This window comes from Limulus polyphemus, unplaced genomic scaffold, assembly GCF_000517525.1.
Source record: "Limulus polyphemus unplaced genomic scaffold, Limulus_polyphemus-2.1.2 Scaffold305, whole genome shotgun sequence".
NCBI classification, from domain to species: Eukaryota; Metazoa; Arthropoda; class Merostomata; order Xiphosura; family Limulidae; genus Limulus; species Limulus polyphemus.
In genome coordinates, this window is record NW_013665915.1 from 684,120 (window position 1) to 707,156 (window position 23,037).

Consider the following 23,037-nt stretch of genomic DNA (forward strand, 5'->3'; position numbering starts at 1 on the left):
ATTGTTATATTACTTTGATTCCTTCTCTTAAGTGACCTATGAGATTTTGGGACACATTTTCCAGAGTCTGTGATATTTTTTTGGGCAAAAATATTCTCTTTCATCATTAACCCATTGTTTAGGTTTCAACAGAAGGTAATAATTAATCTCAATTTCATAAATATGAAAATTACCAAAGCCAAAGTACCATGAACACATCAGATCTACTGATTTAAGTAAAAGGAAAGAGTAAAAATCATACTAATATTAATGTGAGAGGTGATATCTTGAAAGGTCCACAAATTCAGTTTTGTGGATCTTACTGGATCCAACTTTTCATATTCACATTTCATAAACCTCCTGAGGTCAGATGCTCCTCCATAGGAGTAGTCTGAATTTACTTAAATGGTGACTGGAGTTTGTCAGAGAACAATGTTTCTGCCATTGAACATCACATGGTTGGTTCTATCCTACTTTCTTCATGTTGGATACAGGTCCCAAGGCCTCCTACTTCTATAACTTGTCTTTAGACAACTTTGACTAGCTCTTCCAACAACCTGCCTTTACTTCTGGATCTTCTTTCCCTGAGAAACATCAGATAACACTCACCTTTGTTCTCCATTGCTCTGGTAAATCGGGTATGTGATATTTGTTCTCTTACTCCAGTTCTTTCTTCTGATTCACTTAGATGAGTTTTTCCATATACCTCAACTCATAAGATTTTCCTCCCTATTCCTTCCATCCATGATTGTTGCAGTATTGCAGATTCTTTCTGTCTCTGCTTCATGTTGACTCTCAGTTGATCAGACATAAGACTTCTTCTTGTTGCTGGTATTTGAAATTCTTCCTATTTTTTATTGCTCTTATTTCTTGAATACCTTCTCTCATCTTAGGGATTTTTTCTTCCCCATCTTTGACTCTCTTTTACCTTCAGTCTAATCATCGTCATATTTTGCTTACTCACCTTTCTAGCTTGCTATCCTCTTTACCCTTTCTGCCTGAAGCTCTGAATTGCTACCTTGATAGCTTAACTATGAAAGGCTGTACTAATCTGTTCTTCAAGCTTCACCATTTTTTTCTTTAGCTGTTACCAGCTCATTTACCTCATTGTTTCTGGCTCTTGTTTTATTGGGATGCCTTATTGTTTGGAATTATACCCCCCTAAGTTTATCTCAGGGGCACTCAATTTGGCACCCTTCCTTCATGCACTAGTTTGTGCAGTGTTCTTCATCATGCAGTGTCTTAATGGTGTATCCCTCTCCCAATAGACCAGCTACAGTGGGACTGTTCTGGAGCCACCTCTCAGTTTTGGCTTGTGGTAGCTTAGCACTTACGCTCTGCCACCTGTGGATTCACTTTGCAGAAGACTCTTGGGTCACACAATGTTTTAATGAGGAGCTTTCTTTGACTTATGATAACTTATGATTAAGATAACCTAAATGCATTATTTTGCACTTGCTATAATTAAAGGGAATTGATCCAAACATACTTAGTGCAACTAGAAATACCCAAGACTTTAATGACATCTACATATTATATTAAATTACTGATTATGTTTTTGCCCACATCTTTAATGTGAAAAGGAGAAAACAATAGCTCAAGCACCGACCCTTGAGGCATTTTAATAGTAACAAGGATCAAATTTGACTAGACTCCATTAATAACAACTTTTTGCTTTTTCTCATTCAACCATCTTCCATTCCAATTTACTGCTTTCTACCCAATCCCCACCATTGTGGGTTCCTTAGCTATTTTTTTTTGTGTGTCTCACCTTATAAGAAGCTTTTTGAAAATCTAATGTTATGTATTATAATTTATCCCAGAGGAGTCTCTAACTTATTATGTAATGTGTTATAATTTCAATTAGCCTGAAACTGAGTTAAATGATCATTTAAATTTAGAAATTAAATAAATATCTATGTATTCAGTTTATGATATTTGCCAACAACATTGATACATACAGTTTTTTTTAATACAAATATATTTTATTATACAAACAATACAATTTACAATAAAGGTTATTACAAATAATGATCTATGTACAAAAGTTTTATAAACTTACAAATGATATTTAGTCTTCTATCTGGTCTGGAACTCCTTGATATTTTATCAAGGGTTTGCAATGAGCAAATTAATTTTGAGTTGATGTAGATACAATTCACTTTAAGGGAACTAGCTAGCTCTGTTTTTCATTCTTCCCTGGCCACACATGCTAAGTTGTCCACAGCTGATGTTATGTAATGTTTTTGTAAAAATACTAATGTCCGAGGTGAATCTGCCGAAGTTAAATGGTTTGTAATATTCAAAATCTATAAATGTTCCTGGTCAAATATCTGAAGTTCCCAATGAAAAAGCATTATAACAATCACAGTTATAGCTTCCAAAGTTTATACCACACTAACTATAGCTAACCAATAATGTATATTCTTCTGGTGCTTCTCATTGGTTATATTTATAGGCATGAGGAGATTTTCTTGAAATTTCAGCTTACACAACAGTATAAATGATACACCAGTGTTTACGTACACATAAAATTGTTGATTCTTTCACTCGAGAATTTGCTATAATTTTACTGAATAGGCAGGAATTTCGCAATACAGATTTAACAGTGCAAGTTATGTACATTTCCACATATAAATTTAACTTAAACAAATATCAATATTAAAATAGATAAAGTATAGTAAATTCATCAAATTAAATAAATGAAATTTATACTCTTTCCGTCATCCAGATAACACACAATATCCTTGAAAGAAGTTGCAAGATTAGTAAGGGAAGATGTTTCTTTAGTGAATCTGTTTTGATTTTGTTTAATTGTTTAGTAAGCCAATTAGGTTTAATCTTCCCAGTTGTTGTTTTTCCTTTTCTTTTGGAAACATACATATCTTGAACTAAAAGCAATTTTGTTTTTAATATTTCCCATATATATATATGTCCTGCACCACCTTTTAACTCATTATCCCAATTCACTAATGATAAATCTTCTCTTGTGGCTTCAATATTGGATTTCTGAAAATTAAGAGCTAAAATTTCATTTTTTTTATCTCAGTATGTAGCAAAAGACCAAACCTAATTATGCAATAGTTTCTCTTTTCCAAGTGTTCCTCCCAATTCAACTCTTGTAACCACATCCTCATTAGTGTTTCAAAATAAATCTGGTTGGCTCTCTAATCATTTGGTATAGAAAACCATCCTGAATCACTTCAAGAAACTTTTCACCTTGACAACATAAATCTCAAGCAGTGTATGAAATTAACATAGTCCATGATTATTGCATTAGTATTTTTTTAGTTATAGCATTGTTATCAATACACTATTTCTGTCTGATCTGATGACCTCTAACAATTATTAATTAACATAATATTATGGACAACAAAGGACAAGCTGGTCCTTCAAAGCTATCCATGTATACTAATCCCTGAAAAAAGTAAAAATTTTAAATCTAACCTTTATATTCCAGAAAATTATCTTTCCCTCTTTTAAACTCTTGTGAAATATCAACCACCAACACTGCTTACAGCAACACATTACATAAGCTAAAAACTTTTTACCCTTGAAATCTCTAAATGTAATCCATATAAATTCAATCTCTTAACTCCCTTTTTGATGTTTTTCTTACATAGTGGACCATTCTACCCATTTAAAAAAAAAATCTTGCACTGTCAGTGTTCTCCAAATCTAACCAAGTTTGAGTAATTCCCATTATATCAAAGTCTTCCATGTAAGTAGGTTAGCATACTCTGATTGAAAGTTAATATTTTCACTATTGAAGATGATGTGAAATATATAGGAGTTCATGTGCCTAAGGTGCAACAAGGGATATGTTGGCCACTAGAAGACTAAGCATTCTAATGCTAAAACCTACAACACCAGTAGTATTATACTAACCTCTCTAACAAAAGTGATGTTGTGCCTACCTTTAGGAATAATTCAAACATAGAATCTCTTATCATTAAGCTAAGAAAACCAGATCTTAATCAGAAGATAAGCACATTTACACTATATCTACAATTGTGAAAATATAAATAACGAAAAGAACATAAACTTTGATTGTTGAATATGAGGTGGGCTAAAGTCTAATATAAGAAAAAAGTAAATGCAAATTTTGAAGACATTCATTAATTCTTATAAAAGTATATCTGAGAGCAAGATATCCTTAAGTTAAATGACCTTACAATTTAGTCTATGTTTATTCTTGTATCAATTATTTTATTCCCAGTGCCAGCGACAGGCTGTTTTACTGAAACATATGCTTCTTCTTTGGAAAAATGGCATTCCCATGTCCATTGAGGTTATTTTACATCCTGACTGTTGTAAGCTAGAAAACTTTGAGAGTCTAAACGTTGAAGCATCATCTAATATTGATACATCATCTGTTCTGTTAGAACAGTGGAATGTTCACATGCTACCAAAAAAGTAAGTTTAAGATTGTCTAAATGTATGTATAACTTAAAGAACTTATTTTTCAATTTAAAAAATGGAATATTTGTGCTAATTAAAGTAACTTTTAATTTTAATGTAGCTGACCAACAAGCATTAATGCAATAGCATGTTTTAAAAAACAATGAAATGAGACCCATATTTTTTGTTATCTTGTATAAGCAGTAGAATGTTCAGAATAAAAGATCAGATAAGTACTTTTATCTCACTTTAACTAATAATCTTTATTAATTTCATTATGGAATATAAACATGTTAAAGAACTACAAAATGTTTGTTTAGCTTTGTTTACATGATTACTTTAATTAACTTGTTTTTGAAGGATCTAATTAATAAAAGGTGAAATAATTTCTATTATGAGCAACTTCTGCCAGAGGAATGGCTAAAATATTCAACAAAAATTACACTTAATGATAATTAGTCTTAATTATGGGCAACAGGCAAACAACAAAAAGCCTTTATGACCACACTGCCTTAGGCCATCAGTTGAGTATTATTTTAATGATTAATAGTTTTCAGTTCTTGTGTAGATGCACACAATTTATTAAAAAAGAATCAGATTTTTACAAAGTTTTTTTTTCTATGTTTGGTAGAAAATTTTTTTGTACTTTATCCTTGGTAGAAATAACATATCAAATAATACCAAAAGGGAAATAAGTATGCTATGCATACTATATCTGACTCTAATATTACATTGACCAAGATTGGTGTGTTGTTTTTATTCATTTCTGTAGAGAAATTGTAAGGTGGAAGAACATAACTGTGGATGCACTGGATACTTGATTAAAGCAAGCTTTAGTTCAATTACACATACATACATACCAATTTTTCCAGATTTCTAACATTTTGGAGCCTATGTTCCCAACATGCTGGAAATGCTACTAGAATGTGTGAAAATTTGTTGTTGTTTTTTGCCGAAAACATGTGGGATTTTTTAAATATTGTAAAATTACAAACAAATAAACTCTCAGTGCAACCTTTGAAATCACAAAAGAAAAAGAAAGTTCGGTTTTCCCTCTAGTAGAGGATTATTTTGATTTTGGAATAATAATTATAATATGATATTGTTTTTATTGTAGTTACTCCTGGTGTAAAACTTAGTTTATTGGAAGTCCTTTAATTGTTCTATTCTACTTTTCAAAGGCTTATATGTAAACGATTTGAAAATATTATCAATACTACAATTTGTTTTTAAAATAAACCCATTTAATGAAAGATAAACTCTTTACATATAATTAAAGCTAAACACTTTTATTGTTGTTCCACTGAAATCCAAAATATGTTATTTAAGGTTTATATATTTCCTATTACTTTAAAACCTTTACATCATGCCTTATAAATTGTTTCTCTTTTTGTTCTTGTAAGATGTAATGTAGTTTTACATGATGGTAATTAAAGAAAAATGTCTTACTGTAGTTCCAGTGAAATTATAATTAGTGTTCTAGAAGAAACGAGACTATTTTTTTCTTAAATTTAAGCAAAAATTAGTGTCCAACATGCTGTGTTACAGAATAACATAATGTAATTCATAATATAGTCCATGGAGGTGCAATAGTTTTCATTTGTAGTATACCATGTGTAATATATCTGCCTTAATAGATATCTATCATATTAACTAAATAATGTGAAGTGTTTATCATCTGTTTTTCCCAGTTGAATGAAGGCAAGACCTAAACCTACTAACCTAACTAATTTTTATTTTTTGTTGTTGTTGTAAACTTGAGAGTACATGGTTCATGTTCCATTGTTGTGAAATCATACTATGCGTGTCAGGGCCATAGATGCATTGTAAGAATGATGGGTAAATCCCACTATTTGACTAGAGTAGTCCAAAGGTTTGGCTGTGAGTGCTATTGACAAGCTGTCTTTGCTCTAGTCTTTCAGCTCAACATACAATTATATTTTTTAAAAAAAGACATGTTTTAACTCACCACTTTGTAAATTAATTGTTAGAAAGGATTATTTGCATTGTGAAATTTTTCCAAATGTGTCTATCTTATATATATTATGATCCATGGTGTCTGTCTGAGCATTTGTCTGTCTCCCATTTGAATAGCTGCACACTCAGAAAGCTCAGAATTCACTTTTGAAATGATGGGAGAACAAGCATGAATAATGTTGATGCCAAATTTTATTTTGCAAGCAGGACATTCTAAACTAAATTGCTAGGAATTAATCACATTGTTATTTATATTTCAAAATGTGACATAACCTAAAGAATAAAAATGTAGATTTATCATATGTTATTGTTGAATGGCTCTTAGCATGACTGAAATGCTCAACAATTACTTTTTCCAATGGGCAGTATAAGTTGCTCAGAGCTTCGACTCAGAGTGAAACACAATTAACCTTTTTAAAGCCCATGAAATAATTTAAATTGATATATTAACTTAAACTTTTCTCATCACTGGGTACGAGTACTTTTACTTGTTTGAAATAAGCTCAAATTTTTTATTAGTTTGACTTTAGACAATTGAATTTCTGGTAGTGACATAGTAAGTTCAGTTCTATTTTAGCCATTAGTTGGTGATACTTTTGTTGATGTTTAGAAAAGCTGTACATTTATTTGAAAGAGTACTCTGTTTTTGAAATTTTTCTACCAGAAAATCATTGAAGTTGGGAAGTGGTTGCCAGTAGCCTCTTTTAGCTTTGGTGATATATCTGTAATTCATTATGATTTGTATTTGCAAACCAAACTGTTCAACACATTTTAGAGTTTTATCAATATGTCTGTTAACATCTTGTTTATGGAGTTAGAAGATTTATTCTTTTTTTTTGGAAGAATTAAAATTATACCATCACTACCCCAAATTTTGTTTCTAGCTAATGATGAATGCTGTTGTAATGGTCTGCTATGCAAGAAGAAATACTTAAAGTCCACAAAATGTAACTTTCTTCCTCAATTAAATGTTAAAAGTTATGCTTATATTAATTTTTTTGTTCAAGCCAAAATTTATTATATTTATTATATTGAAATTTATTTTTTGTGCTGTTTAATTAGTATTAACAAATTTAAGTAGAGTTGAATCAAAAAAATACAAACTCAGTTGTTTATTTTCCTATTGTTATGGCAGAGTTCCCGATGCAAATACAACATCTCGAGGGTTGATCCTAGCAGTGCGCTCTTTTTTGTATTTTTCGCAATTAAGTGCCTGGCTTAATCTTTCAGGAGGAAAATTTCCACAAAATGTACAGTATAGGTAAGTAAAGAAGTTTGAACTATTGTGCTATCATATTAACATCTCAAAACAAAAACTTTGGCTTAAATAGAAAGTGCCAGTAAATGCTTTAATATGGTGTTTTTTGAAATAAATTTTAAAAAGTTTCTTGTATCTGCATGTATTTAAAATGTTTGTATATCTTAGGCAAAAACAAAATTTTGAAAAATTCAACATTTACATTGTTCAATGTTCAGTTATGTAAATGTATAATATTTTTATTTCTAGCACATATCGTGTATATGTAGAGAAAATTCCTTTTTCATTCTTGAACAGAGCTGTAGTGCTTCAATATATCTGTCAAAGAATATATAAAAATTCCCAACTCAGTAAGCTCTAAATGAATATATGCATACACCTACATACAATGTAGCTCTGTAACAAATTTAGAATTTGTTAAAACAATTTTTAAAAGTTAAATGATTTATGCAGTTATTGTGAAATGGTGAGAAAGTTAATGGTTTTTAATACATCATTATTCAGTTAAGTTGGTTTTCCATATTGTAAAGTTTTAATTATTCATTCAAAATATGCATGACATTACACTACCTTTGTTATACACCTTCTCTGTGGCTGACCAAAGGCAGATGTACCTATGCTAGTATACACACACACACACACACACACACACACACACACACACATATATATATATATAATAAATTATAAGTGAATGCAGATATCTAGCTTACAACCGTTTTAGAGATTCACAAATGCTTTACATAGACTTATGTATTTTCTGCTACTTGCATCCATAAGTGGCAAGCTGGGACTAAAACTGTGTGTCAAAAGCTAGAACAAATGATCTAGATATAGCTGCTTTTGAAACATGTTGCTTTTAAAATTAATCTACAATTTGAACATCACTAGAAGTGTATGAAATACATCGTTTTCTTAATAGCACCAGGTTTTAAAATTATATAAATAATGAACCAAAAAATCTTAGATTAGTTACAGTATACTCTCCAAACACTAAAAGTTATGATATTTTAAAAATTCAGGTTAATTTAAATATCTGCTCTTGTTGTTCATTTAACTTTTTGTTTTTACTCATAGGCCAGAGTTAGGTTAAATATAATCATATCATTCTTAAATGCACATTAATAAAATGTCACATGTGGTCAGTCCTACTCTAATGGGTGGAAACGCCCATCTGCTGGAACAAAATGACAGTTGAAATTATTCAAATGTGGTTTTATAGACAAATGATGAAGATCAGCTTCATAGAAAGAACAACTACTGTAAAAGCACTGGAATGTGCAAAGACAAAGACAACTGCTGGAGGTATGTAGGAAATGGAAGATGTACTGCTTTGGTCACATAATTGGATCTGAGGAAAGGTTATCCAAGATTCTGGTGGATAAAATCAAAGAAAGAAAGAGTGATAGGCAGTCAGAGATTCACTTGGTTTGATGACATTAAAAAATGGTTTGAAGATGAACAAATTGAATTTGAAAAGTTAGTACATGCAACAAGTAATAGAGAATAATGGAGAACATTAGTCATTGACCCTCAGAATTGGGGAGGACACCATGATTGGTTAATAATTAAATACAAATATGTTTTTGCATTATAAACCTTAGATCATTGCCATTTGATGTTGTGGAGAGAGAAATATATTAGATCCATCCTACAATTGATGGGCTTGCTTTATAAATTTTTTGTTAGTTTCACTTACGTGTTGGGTCCTAATCCCTGCCATAGGGAATGTGAAAAACAAAGTGTGATGACTATAGAAGACCTTAGTGTCATCCAGTTGGAAAATTTAATGAAAAATAAATTTTGAAGAGTGTCTTCAATGTCATCTTTAAAATGTGAAGAAAAGAGTTTGGATTTTGGGAAATTGTAATTAGTAAAACAGAAAATAATAGTTTAACAAAAATATCAGTAACAGCTAGGGGTCCAAACTGATGAAATTACATATTCTAGACAATATATATAAGACAGCTTGAACAGTATATTTAATAAGTTATGCTCATTACTGGGTATACTTTTAGTTCTGATCTCTTAATATATATATTGAATTTGTTTGTTTGTACAGAACATGCATGATGTGTAAATCTTAGATGTCACAAAATGATGGATGCAAATGAAATTCCCTATAAAGCTCTAGAATTAGGTTATCTGCTAAAAATTTGGTATCTGAAAGATATTTGGTTATGAAATGAAATATATGTACACACCTCAATTGTTCTCCGTTTTTGTTATACGTGTAATGAACATTGTTGCTCTTAATTGTTGCACTCTAAGCATAAAAGTCTGTAACTGATGAAACTGCTGGTTTGATTCTTTAAAAATTTTTAAAAACTTTTTTTAACTTTAAATATGTACAAATTTTATGCATCTATGTTTTTGTTTAAAAAAGTTTAATTATAAAATTTAATATCTATTCTTAGAATCTGTGTCCCAGGAGAAGCCTTTTCAAACAAATTCTCCAAACCACCAGAAATGCATGTTTTTCCTTTGGCAAATGTTGGAAGAAACAATGCCATGAAAGTAACAGTGCGAACATTACCCCGTGATGTTCATATTACTTTACAATGCAAGGTTCATGAAAGGCCAAATACAGAAGAGCATAAGAATACAGGGACTTTCAACAAAACAAAAATTGGCAACAAAGATGAAACATTTTCAGAATATGACAAGAAAAAGTTCATCAGTAGTGACCAAAGATCAAGAATTGACAAATACTACAAAGGAAAAGCTGACAGATTATTTGAAAAAGTACCATCACGAACCTCAAGTCCTGCTGATTCCATGTTGGGAGACAGTCTTCTCGATCCACCACAATCCTTACAGATGTATCCTAAACGTTACCAGTCACCCTCCCGCAGTGGCAGTCCCAGTATTGAGGCTCCTGAAAGGCTTATGCTGGGTCCTAGTTCCTGCAAGAGGGAGTATGAAAAGCAAAAGTGTTGTGTTTATAGAAGACCTCAGCGTCGTCCAGTTGTGGAACGCTTTTTGAAAAATGAATTTGGAGGAGTGTCTTCAGGGTCATCTTTAAAATATCCAGAAGTGAGTTTGGATTTTGTGAAGTCGGAATCAGTAAAACAGAAAATAAGTAGCTTAACCAAATCAAGTGAAATGAGCTCATATTATTGTGATGCATCAGTTACACCTACCTTGCCAAACCAAGAAATGCAGTTTGTGCTTGAAAGATTACGGCATCAGTTTCCACGCAATAAACACATCACTAAATCTACAGACCTGTATCATACTAATTCTGTGCAATACAAACATAATTTTTACTTGAATATACCAAGGAAAAAAATTCTTCCTCAGTCCTTCGAAAGCTCGCATCCCAAACCAAACCAGAAACATGAATACAGCTCTGATATTCCTTCCATAAAAAATGAAGTATCAAAAGATTCTGATCAAGAGCTTCAAAGCATTGTTTCAGCTTTTTCAAACCTTCACTTGGAACCTGTTATTAAAAATGAATCAGTCAGTGCAAATACAAAACAAATTTCATATCTACAAACTTGTAATACTAGTTTATTAAATTGTGAAACAAAGCAATTTTGTGATACCTCAGAGGCCTTAAAGGCAAAGAAAGAAACTGCAGGTAAAGCATATGAGATGGTGGAGAAAGGATCCCAAACCATGTTTTATTTTCAACATGACCATGAAAGCTTGGAGACAGAAAACTCAACAAATGGATTTTCGCAGGCTTCTTCTGAAATCCTTTGCACTTCAAAAGCATTAGATGAAAACCCTGGTATGCAAGAGGATGAAAGTGATACTTCTATAAAAGCAAAACAAGACAAAAATGACAACGATCAGCAAGACATAAAATATCAGAAACTTCCTCATTGTAAAACATGGAGTGAAGGATTAAGTCAGCTTCGTGCTAAAGCCTGTTTGGTTAAAAGGAATCGTCTCCTGAAGCAAATTTTACCTGGAATTCAAAATGGTTCATCCTTGTCTGTATCAGAGAATCAAAAGGTATAATTTTATTGTACCAAATTCTTTCCTGAATAAGAAACTGCATTAATTTTGTAGGTTTATACTAATGTCAATTTCAATGATGATTTTGTTTAGAATGGCATTAGAACTGAAACAAAAACTCCAGTTATATGCTAAATTTAAAAAAAAAAGTATTTCTGGGAAAAAATTTATAGTGTTTCTTATAATAAGTAAGGCATCCACTTACCTTCTATTGAATTCAACCTGCACATTACTTTTAGTAATAACTTTCCATCAGAATTAACTGTCAAGATTCTGTATGCTGTTAAGAAAACAACACTTTCTGAGTTAGAAAGCTGTATTTAACAGGTACAACACAAACTCTCATAGTCAATTTTCTGTTGTATAAATGAAGTTAAGTATCAATGCTATTCTTGGAAAAAATTTATTTTATAGATTAATGAGTTTTAATATTTCATACTTTTAATGAGTTGTTGACATAAAACCATTTCAAGAGTACAAAAGCTTTGTAACTGTACCTTTGTCAGGTTTTTAATGTATAGGCTGGATTCTTTACTGTAAGTGATTGTGACTTGTTGATGTTAAATTTCAACAATAAACAAACAGCATACAGTCCACTTATTTGAAAATAATATATTAAAACAAGTGGACTGTGGACTGTTTGTTTATTGTTGAAATTTATTGCCAACAAGTCACAGACACCTACTGTAAGTAATCCAGCCCATACATTTATAAGCTGACAACTTCTGTGAAAAATTTCCATATATACTTAGCTATAAATATATTTTTCTTATGAACACCATGTCAATTGACTCAAAAATTGTGTGTTATGTTATTCAATTGTCTTCCCTTCTTTGGATATATAGTTATTCTTTTTTTCTTTCTCTTCTTTGGTGCTATGCTGATCTTGTAATTCTCATATTTCAGTGTTATGCTGTTCTTTTTTACTCTAAATATTATATTAGTGTGTTATACTTTCTTCTATTGGTAATATCCTATGATTTTTCTTTGTTTTTGTACAAGTACTTTTATTGAGTGATGATATATTATTCTGCTTTGTTCATTTTTCTTTAGGTTATGTTTTATTTGTAATTCCCTTCTGTTGGGTGGTATCTCATTCTATACATTCATTATGTTTGTAAATATATTTGTATTTTCTCTGTTGCATGATAAGTTTCTCTGTTATACATGTAATTCTGTTTTATTGTGTGATGTTTAATCCTGTACTTGTCTTTCAATAAAATTGTTTTTCATATGCTGTTTTAATTGTTTATGTTCTTAGATCACTTTTCTTTAGATATAGTCACAATTTCTTTTTTACAACTGTTGCTTTTTTTTTTTTATGATATTTTGGCTTTATTTTGTATTTCCTTCTAGTTTGTGCTTTCTTACACTGCATTCCTTCTATTACTTGTTATTTTACTCTGCATTCCTCCTTTTGTATGCTTTACTTCTCAATGGAAAATCTCATTCTTCACCCCCTCTGTTGGTTGTTATCTAATAACCCTTTGGTCCTTTTTTTTGTTTTGTTTTATTTCTTTTCTTTTTCATTCTGTTTTGTTTGTTTTTATCTTACTCTTTTCTTATTTTGGCCACTTTCTTACACTGCATTCCTTCTGTTGATTATCTTGCTTTTCTTTCTTCTTTTAATTGCTTTTTTTACTTAGTATTCTTTCACTTAGTTGTAGTTTTTCTTTTGGCTTAATTTTTATAAAGCATTCCTTCTGTTGATTTTTTATCTTGCAATTTTTTCTTATTTTGATCCATTTTTTACATAGCTTTCCTTCTGTGGGTTGATATCTTTCTGTTTAACATTATTTTTTTAGATTGTGAACTTTTTATTAATTTACCAGTTGCAATTTGCCTTACAATGCTTCTCATGTAGTGACTATCTTTCTTCTATTCAGCAGTTTTAATTTAAATTTACTTCTCAGTCAGTGCTATCTCTCTCTTTTCATCTTTCTGTGGTTGCTTTCTCTCCTACTCTCTGTTTTTCTGCTATTAGGCTTTTTTTGTATTGTATTTTTTTGGTATTTATCTCTGTTAATTGGATGTTGTTTTATTGTAGGAAGTAAGAGCATCTGGGGATAGCAGAGTACCATCTGCAGAAGCCAAAGCCAAGTTTAGACGTTCACTTGACAGTGCCACTAGTTTAGTATTTTATAAGTCTAGTGGGTTGCCTCTTACATCAAGTCCTGTGAGTAAACTACTATATGTGTTTTGCTTAATTTTGTCAGTATAGGAAAAACATCAAGTGTACTTAATGATTATGTGCCTTATTACATATCAATGAGTAATTTGCTGTGTTTAAACTTCAGCTATTTTATTGTACAATTTCACATATACTATGTTACCAAAAGTATTAGGAAAGCACACCTTAAAAATGGAGGAGGTGGATTTTGTGCTAGGTCCTTGTTTTAATAGGATGTTCTTCTGCCTTTGAAGTTAATGATAGTGTTATCAACACATGTCACTTTTTAATTCATTTAGGGCAGTAAACCACCACTTCAGCAAAAGTAGTGTAAGTGTAGTGAAAGTTAAAGTCTCTATCCTTCAAGCAGTACACCAAAAATCCCTGTGAGGTTCATTTTGGATGCACTTCTTGACTTTGGACTAGCTGAAACAGGTTCTGGATGTTGTCTTAATTTGCTGCTGGACACAGCATGTTGTATGGCATGATACATTTTCATTCTAAGAGGTACGGTCCTTCTGATTGGATTTCATCAATATAGGTGATATAGTATTGTCCAAAATGGCACATCATTACTAAGTACTAGTGCCTCATATAACTAAGATAAGGAACCAAATCCATATCACCTACATTAAACATATGAATTGAATTAACCATTTTTCATGAGTGGGATCTTACAGTCATGTTTAAAGAGATCTCTGTTATCATCAAACTTGGGTTCATCCATCCAAAACTATTAAGTAGTAGTGAAATTGGTCACTCCTTTGACACATTTTTACTATTACTTGCTCCAGTTTTGATGCTCAAAGTACCATAAGTACCAACATTTTACATCCACAGCTGTGATGTTCAGCTTTGTTGCTGTGGCCCATCCATAAAATTCAGGAGATTGCAACTCTGCACATAATAGATGTTTTTGTTCTCAGCTCTAATCTCTTAGGGTCCTGAGTAATAATTTAATGTGATTGACAGGTTTGAAATTTTGTTTAACAATGTTTCAAAGTATGCATAGATTGAAGAATGATTAGTTTTATACACCCAGTGAACTGATTAAAAGTACTTAATGCCATAAATCAGTACACTTGTAATGATTAGAATTTATTTAATCAATTGTTTATATGTTTTACCATAATTCCAATGTTATCATGAGAAGATCTAGATTACCCCAGACAGTTAGTGAACAATGCTAAATAACTTTCATAAGTTTAATATTAATTTACAACTCGATAAAAATTATTATTTTATGTATTATAACCAGTAACATTTAATGAAACTACCTAAAGAAAAACTTATAAAACATACTAAAACATGGGCTAAGCATGGCTTAATGGTAATTGTGCTTGGACTGTGAACCCAAGTGTTCATGGTTTTTGGCCTGTTGCCATAAATGTTTCTCCATACTTTGGGGCTTTGGATGTGCTAACAAGAGTGATGGCCAAATCCCACTGTCCACTCAAACAAGAGTAGCCAAAGAACTTGCAGTGAGTGCTGTCAACTAACTGCTTTCCCACTAGTCTGTCAATTCAAAATTATGGATAGCTATTTGCAGATATGTAATTTTGTGCAAAAATTGTAACCAAAGAAAAGATACCATTCATTCTCTATTAAGCTCCACATCTTACCAGTACATGAACAGGAACATATACATGTAAAGTTAAACAGGTGTATCTTGTTAGAATCTTTTAACAACATATAACTCCCAATTGTTTAAACACATGATATGGCAAAAGAGAAAGTGGTATTAAACATCTTATGAATGGATACCACTGGACTATGTTTATGTCCAACAGCTTCAAAGCTATGTTATGATGAGGAATTATATGTGATGGTGCAGAGTGTCTTGTAAGATAGTAATTTATTTTAACATTTAGTTACTAGCAGTTTCTTCTTACCGAATTAGTGGTGGTAATATTTTGACTGATGGACTGCAGAATGTTTTTCTGTTTTAGTATACCTAGAAACATTTTGCTTTATTGTATAGATTGAGGAGTTTATATTAGATGTTATATCTTAAAAAGTTTAAGATATTACATGGATAAAAATTTTCATTGGTGTTTTGTTCAGAATATACTGACTAATCACTATGGATAATTCCTAATCAACATTTGCTTCTGTCATTTAAAAATGTTTCAGGAATGACTGATGGATGATCTCTCGATGCTTGTATTCCACGCTGTTCAAAATTTGTTGATTTTTATTGCACACAATTCTAAGTCTTGTATATGTACATCTAAGTTTTATTTTTCCTTCTTTTGTTCATTTTCTTGCTGAAACATTTTATTTCAACAGAAGTGAATAAAGATTTAAAAAAAAGATTGAGACAGACTTTAAGTTTCTGTGCTCTTGATCTAAGTACAGATTTTTCTAAGGATGGATTGGCATAACACTACAGCTAAGTTGTTATATTCATCAAACTAGTAGAAATCTTTAAAAATGCTGAACCAAATTTATACATATTGCGTTGTTTTAGTTGAAAAATAACTGAAATTATTAAAGTTGTGTTCACTTACATTTTGCATACACAATGAATGTACATGTATTAAAATATTGATTCTTTATTTTTATTTCAGGCTCCTATACGAAAATCGGGAACTTGCTTTGATTTTGACAGCTCCTTGACATCAGTGTCAGCCATTAAGAGGTTGGAACATTACTAACTTATAATAAAAGTATAAAAGGAACTTAGTTTACAGATCACATTGATTGAATAAAATTATTATTTTATGCAAATTTCACTATAAAAAAAAGGAAAAGCACTGAAATATTACTTATTAAGCATTATATTGGTTTCGCAGGAATCCTCATTACTGCTCTATATTTTTACTTATTTATGTCAAGTGCAAACAAAATATTAAAGATTTGTTCTAATATGAAATGTTTAGACCTTTTTCACCCAACCATAGAATAAGGATGAATCATCTTTATTAACTCTTGGTTACTGGGATTATTCAAGTGTTAATTATTAGGTTATTCAAGACTTGCTAGTTTTTGGTTTCCAGACTGAGAAGTCTTGTTAGTTCTAGGTTACTGGGATTATTCAAGATTTGCACGTTTTTGGTTACCAAGATTATTCAAGTGTTATTTTTCAGTTAATGGGATTATTCAAGATTTACAAGACTTGCTATTTTTCGATTATCCGGATTATTCAAGAGTTCAATTTTTGTTAATGAAATTATTTGAGACATGCAAGACTTGCTAGTTTTAGTTGCAGAAATTTTTCAAGACTGACTAGAGTTGTTATTTCTTGGTTCCCAGTATTATTCAAGACTGACTAGACTTTTTATTTCTTGGTTCCCAATGTTATTCAAGGTACTTTCAAGTATTATTGAGCAATTTCTCATGTTATGTAGTTAGCTTAAAATATTTCTTATATAGGTAAAAATAAGTTATATGTGTGTCCAGTCATTATTAAGAACAGGAAAAAAAAAAGAGAATTGCTTGATTATTTAAAACATAAAACTAATCAGGTGAGTTAGACGACACCAACCTGCAAAAGAGGAAAAATTATATTTCAAGAGCTGTTAATGGTTAATCTAAGCAGTATCAATTTTGGACAAAAAATAGTGGACATATTTAAAGATTTTGTACAAGATTTTAGCTACACAAAATTGAATTAAATGTCTGTGATCAGAATTATTTGGGAAGTTGCATTAAATCCATAGTTAAGGCTAAAGAAAATACAGTTTCTTTACAAATCATATCTAAGCTTGAATTCAAGCCTTTTAAGCTGTAGCTTGTTAGGTTTAACATTTAAAACGTTTATGTATTTTATTTGATTGAACTGGATAGTTATCAGTGTTATTAAAAAAAAAGAGCACATTTCGTGCCTTGTTTTGAAATTAGTAATTTTTCTATGTAACTTATTACTTTTGGACTGACAGCAGATAATTGTAATAACATCAAGTGATTATGTGATTTCTCTCGTACTTTTTTGTGTTATTTATGTGGTATTCAGTAACATCATAGATCTTAAATGGCACCTTACCTTAAAAATATAAATAAGCTGTCTTTGACATCAGTAAACATCATATGACCAAATGCTACTCTTCTCATTCATTCCCATTTTATCCTTGAAGAAAGATGTTCTATATTTTGAAAGTGTTTGGGTTATCATATTTTTATCTTGAATGTTAAAGTTCATCTGTTGTCATTTTACTTTTTAATACAGTTAAATAGTGAAGTAAATGACTACATAAATATTGGTCAAGTTTATATTCCAAAATATTTTTTTTAATTTTGAAAGATTAACTTTAGACACTTGATACCTTAAAGATATAAATGATATGCATACAGTGTAAATGCATCAAACATAAATCTAGTATTAAATCCTGATAATGTCAGTAAGTTAGCATAGAATATTATAACCCCAGGATGTATTCTTATATTCTTAGGGCTTTGTTTGAAAAGAACCCTGAGGAAGATGACCAAAGTAACTTTTTAAGTATCAGTGCCCCACCATCCACAACTACAAGTAGCTTACTTTGCAATTTTGAGGTATTAGTTTGAATTTGCTTTTACAGGTGTACAATATTAAGCTTATTGGAAGAGACAAAGAGGTATAATTTAGGCTTGGTTTCAAATTTCTAACTAAAAAAGAAAGTCTCATATCAAACGATTGGAGATCATGTTAGTATTTACTTACACTTAAGAACACGTGTAATGAGACACGTTGTGATAAAGACTTCAGCACTGTCTGCTCTAAATGAAAGAATGTTGCAGATAAAGGAGACTTTATAAGTTAGACATCTGGAACCAAGCCTAAATGATATCTCTTAATTTTTCAAGGTATACAGTAACTATTGTAATAAAATGCATGGACATGTTTCTGTAAATTGAGGTAACTGCTGTAAAATATATGTATTTTATGTTTCTTTCTGAGAAACTGTTTCAATACCTTATTTGATATAAAAGAAATGCTCTTAGTAAAGCATATTATACATGTTCAGTCTGATTACCAGTTGGACATTCATAATTATATCAGATCTGATGATCATCTGTTCTGTTCACAATGTTACTTTTACATTTATGTATGTATTTTAAAAGACTTAAATGCATTATTAACAATCTACATAGACAAAGAAAAAATAAGTTGTGTGTGAAACATTTACCACACAGTTATTTCTTTTCAGTTTTGAGAAAGTAACATCTTTAATATCTGAACTTAAGTACATTTTACAATATAATTATGTATTATTATATTCTGCTATAACAAAAAAATGTATAATATACACACATTAAATAATTTGTCTGTCAAATGGCAATATAAGTGACTAATTAATACATAAGTTGCAAGAAACTGTAAGCTTCAGCTTAGAATTTCTTTAATTCAGCTTTTATTTCTTAGAAAACTATAAATCTAGAGAAATGCAGGATTGGAAAGTGATTTGAGAGCTTTTAATATTAAATATAATATATAAAAATAACTAATTTAATTTCCAGTTACAACTAAACTAGAGTAGTAACAATATTTTTCATCTTGTAAACATTTCATGTGATTTTATTTTACCCTAGGAATCTGTTTTAAATGGTTGTCTAGAGCCAGTTAGTACAGTAGAGGGATTTACTGCAGAAATTGGTGCTAGTGGATCATTCTGTCCCCGCCACAAGACATTTCCTGTCACTGTGTTCTTCTATACTTTAGAAGAAGTTGACAAAGTTGTTTCCCCCTATCTTGTAAGCAAAAATTTCCATAATTTTATAAATATATAAAAAAGACTTAAATCCTTTCTCTTGTGACAAACTGTTCTTTATTTATCTGGCCATCACAGGCTACTACTCTTGAGTATAAAAAAAATTTTCCTGAGTAACTCAATATGTTTTTGGAGTTACCTACAATATATTTAAGGTACATCTAAACATCTGTTTGATTCCAACTGTATATATTAATTGAAGAGTCAATGAGAGGTTGCCAACAGTCAAACATGCAGGAAACTCTGGGATGGTTTAGGGGTAATATGTGCAAATGGTGTTGACCATCTTCACAAAAGTTATGGAATCATGGATTAGAATAAACACCACAGTATATTAGTCTGTCATACTATAACCCTCTGGAAATAAATTGATTGGACAGAATTTCATATTTCAAGAAGATAATGACTCCAAACATGCTATCAAGGAATGTTGAGCTTATTTGGCAAAGAAAGAAACCCAGAGATCTCCAATAATTGTAATGAATGCCATCGTCCATCCATACCTTAACCCTATAGAACAAATCTTGGATATTCTGGACTCCATGCTTGACAAAAGTACCAGTTATACTAAAGAAATCCTCTGGACACATCTTCAAGAGAATGGAATCAACTAGCACCATAGACTTTGAGAAAGTACACAGACAAAAAGCTACAAAATGCAAAACTGTTATTGATGCCAATGTTTAAATTAGTAGATGGGGCAACAAATGCACTATTAAATATCCAATAAAATTATTCTAATTTTGTTAAAAGATTGTTTTAATGTAATTATGTGTTAAATGTTGTGACATGTTATTGTCCAAAACTTTTCAGACAAATGAGATGAAGGAAGTTAAAAATGTATAGTACGTTATGTATATGAAAACATTAAAAATATAACATTGTTTATACATAAATTATTGTAATAGAGAATAATGTAAAATAAAACAAAACTCTAAACGTATAAAATGTAAATATACATGCTCTACAAAGAAAACCATAATAAGACATATTTATATAGTGTATCAAATTTAAATAGAAATAGTTTGTACAAGGTACATACAGTTATATTTTCTTAATACGTATATACATACTCATATACATGTTTATGTAATTGGTCAAAGTTAAATACATGTTGTACATATTAACATGTGTATATATATATATTTATCCATGACATGACAATATTAAGGTATATAGGGTATGTTTCCTAAACTACCTCAGTGAAACAAAATGCTATTTCCTTAGCTAAAGAAATAGCATTAAAAATTCTACATACAATTGTAAGCAAGGAATATTTATACCATTATCTGACAATCACCATTTCCTTTTCATACACCTGAACTTCCTGAGCAATCATGAAATGTAGTTTTGTTTATTGAATTGCACATGTTGGTCAGTTATGTTCGGTTTCTGGATTTAGACTACTCAGTAAAATTTGGGTATCTAACAAAAAAATTAAGGGTTTGTTAAGAAATTTATAAAATTAAATTGGAATCAGAATCTCCAGCAGCATACTTCTTAGTTATATTATTTAAACTAGCCCTATATGATTTTCTTACAAAAGTTAATTCAATGTATGATTTGATATTGATCAGTTTTCAGCAGAAATCTTACAATAAGTTGATCTAGTTCCTAAAATAATGTTTGACATTTTGCAAAATTTACTGTTGAACTGAACTCATTAGTGTAATGCATTATAATGATGATTGTTTTTTTTATTTTGAAATTTTATAAATCTGTAAAGTGCTGTTGTTGTAGAAGTAAGGAAAAAAACATATAGAACTTCATGTAATCAGTGTCGATCTACAGATGTCTTTGTGGTTGTAGAAAATATCTTTGTTTCAGATGTTTCTGAATGTGGCTTATAATAGCAAAATATTGAAGCAATCATGAATGGAGCGTTAACATATCAAATCTTAAGAATTATGAGACTGGTATTGTAGAGTCTTCTCTGACTTGATGTACTGTTGTTGACAGAATATAAAGTAATTAATAATTAGTATCTTCTAATATAAAAATCAATTATTGTTAATAAGACTCATGTGATTGTATAGTCTACTAACTGTGACAACAGAACATGTGCTATCCTACTTTGAGTTATTCTGGTGTGACACCCTCACTTTTTATAATTGTGGGAACGGAATCTGATGTTGTTTCAGTGGAAATTTAGACAGAATATACATAGTAGGTTTCAGAACTTTAATGGAGTGCAACTACCTATTGAATGAAAAGGGAATGAAATTTCAGCTTCTATGCTGAGGACTTCTTTTTTAATGCTTTCAGGTCATGCTACTATGAAGCAAGCTGAACAGTTACTTTACTTATAAATAGCTTTCAAACTATTGATTACATTAATTGTTAATGAGCAACTGAATCAGCACTATAAAACAATAATGGATTAAATATTGCATTACTGTTATCCATCCAGGTTATAAACTTATTGTCATAGCAGATAATGTCTGTGGCAATAGCACCCAAATGTGTTTGGGATATCCCATCTATCAGACAAAATCCAAATGCTGATATTAATCTAGTCAGCTGTCATGGAAAATCAAATAAATGTATGAAAATCAGATAAGGGTACAAAGCTAAGTGATTACACCCACAACGTCTCACCTTCTACTGCCTTTCATTGTCTATAGCCAGTTATAGGAAGGCAGTTACCCTTAAATATCTTGAAGTAGAAATGAAACCACCCTAACATTTCTACTAATTAAACTCCCAACCTCCACACGTACAAAAAGATATTAAACAGAACCATAATATGTTAAATAGAACTATAAAATATTAAATAGAATTAAATAGAAGTATAAAATATTGAGTAGAACTAAACAGAACCATAAGATATCAAATAGAATTAAATAGAACTATAAAATATTGAGTAGAACTAAACAGAACTATAAGACATTAAGTAGAACTAAATAGAACTATAAGAGATTAAATAGAGCTATAAACCCCACCTTAAAATTTCTTATATAGTTCTTACTCTCAACCTCCTCCACTATGACAATAAGTCGATAACCTGGACTATATATGTGTGTGTGTTTGAATTAGGTCATCAAGAAATTAATGTCACGTTTTGAAACACTTTCATTAACCAACCCTCAAACAACGTACATTACATATAATAGTTAAACAAACCACCTAAATGTCATGTTAGTATAGCCTATATAATGTGAAAAGTTTAGTATACTCTAACCACTTATGGTAATGTCACACGACAAGACACACATTCAACATGTAATGCTGTTTGAATACAAGAAGGGAAACAACACTTCTGTAGCCACAAAGAATATCAAAGAAGTTTATGGAAATGTTTTGAACGTTCATAAATGTTAACAATGGTTTTTGCAAATTTCGTTCAGGTGACTTTAACCTTAAAAATTGTTATAGCAGAGGCAAACATGTTGAAATTGATGCTCTGAAGATGTTTGTTGAGTCTAACCCAAGGCAACACACTTGTTAAATGACCTTGAAATTGCATGTCTGTCATGGAACAATACATAAACATCTAAGGAATATAGGTAAACTCTATAAAGAAGGTGTTTGGGTGCTTCACAAACTCTATGATGATCATTGTTTTCAACGTGTGAATGTTGCTTCATCTCTTC

General features: G+C 30.7%; 1 protein-coding gene across 2 annotated transcripts in view; it reads left to right on the forward strand.

The window, feature by feature from the left end:
* Positions 1-23,037, forward strand: part of LOC106457229 (protein FAM214A-like) — a 42,254-nt gene that overhangs the window by 16,321 nt on the left and 2,896 nt on the right. The window contains exons 3-9 of one of the 2 annotated variants that reach the window (XM_013916623.2): positions 4,199-4,395; positions 7,493-7,618; positions 10,033-11,581; positions 13,632-13,760; positions 16,325-16,395; positions 18,146-18,248; positions 19,266-19,427. In XM_013916623.2, the coding sequence (XP_013772077.2) occupies positions 4,199-4,395; positions 7,493-7,618; positions 10,033-11,581; positions 13,632-13,760; positions 16,325-16,395; positions 18,146-18,248; positions 19,266-19,427 (2,337 nt within the window). Of the gene's footprint in view, positions 1-4,198; positions 4,400-7,492; positions 7,619-10,032; positions 11,582-13,631; positions 13,761-16,324; positions 16,396-18,145; positions 18,249-19,265; positions 19,428-23,037 lie in introns of those variants that run through there. The other variant, XM_022383064.1, reaches the window with a different exon arrangement.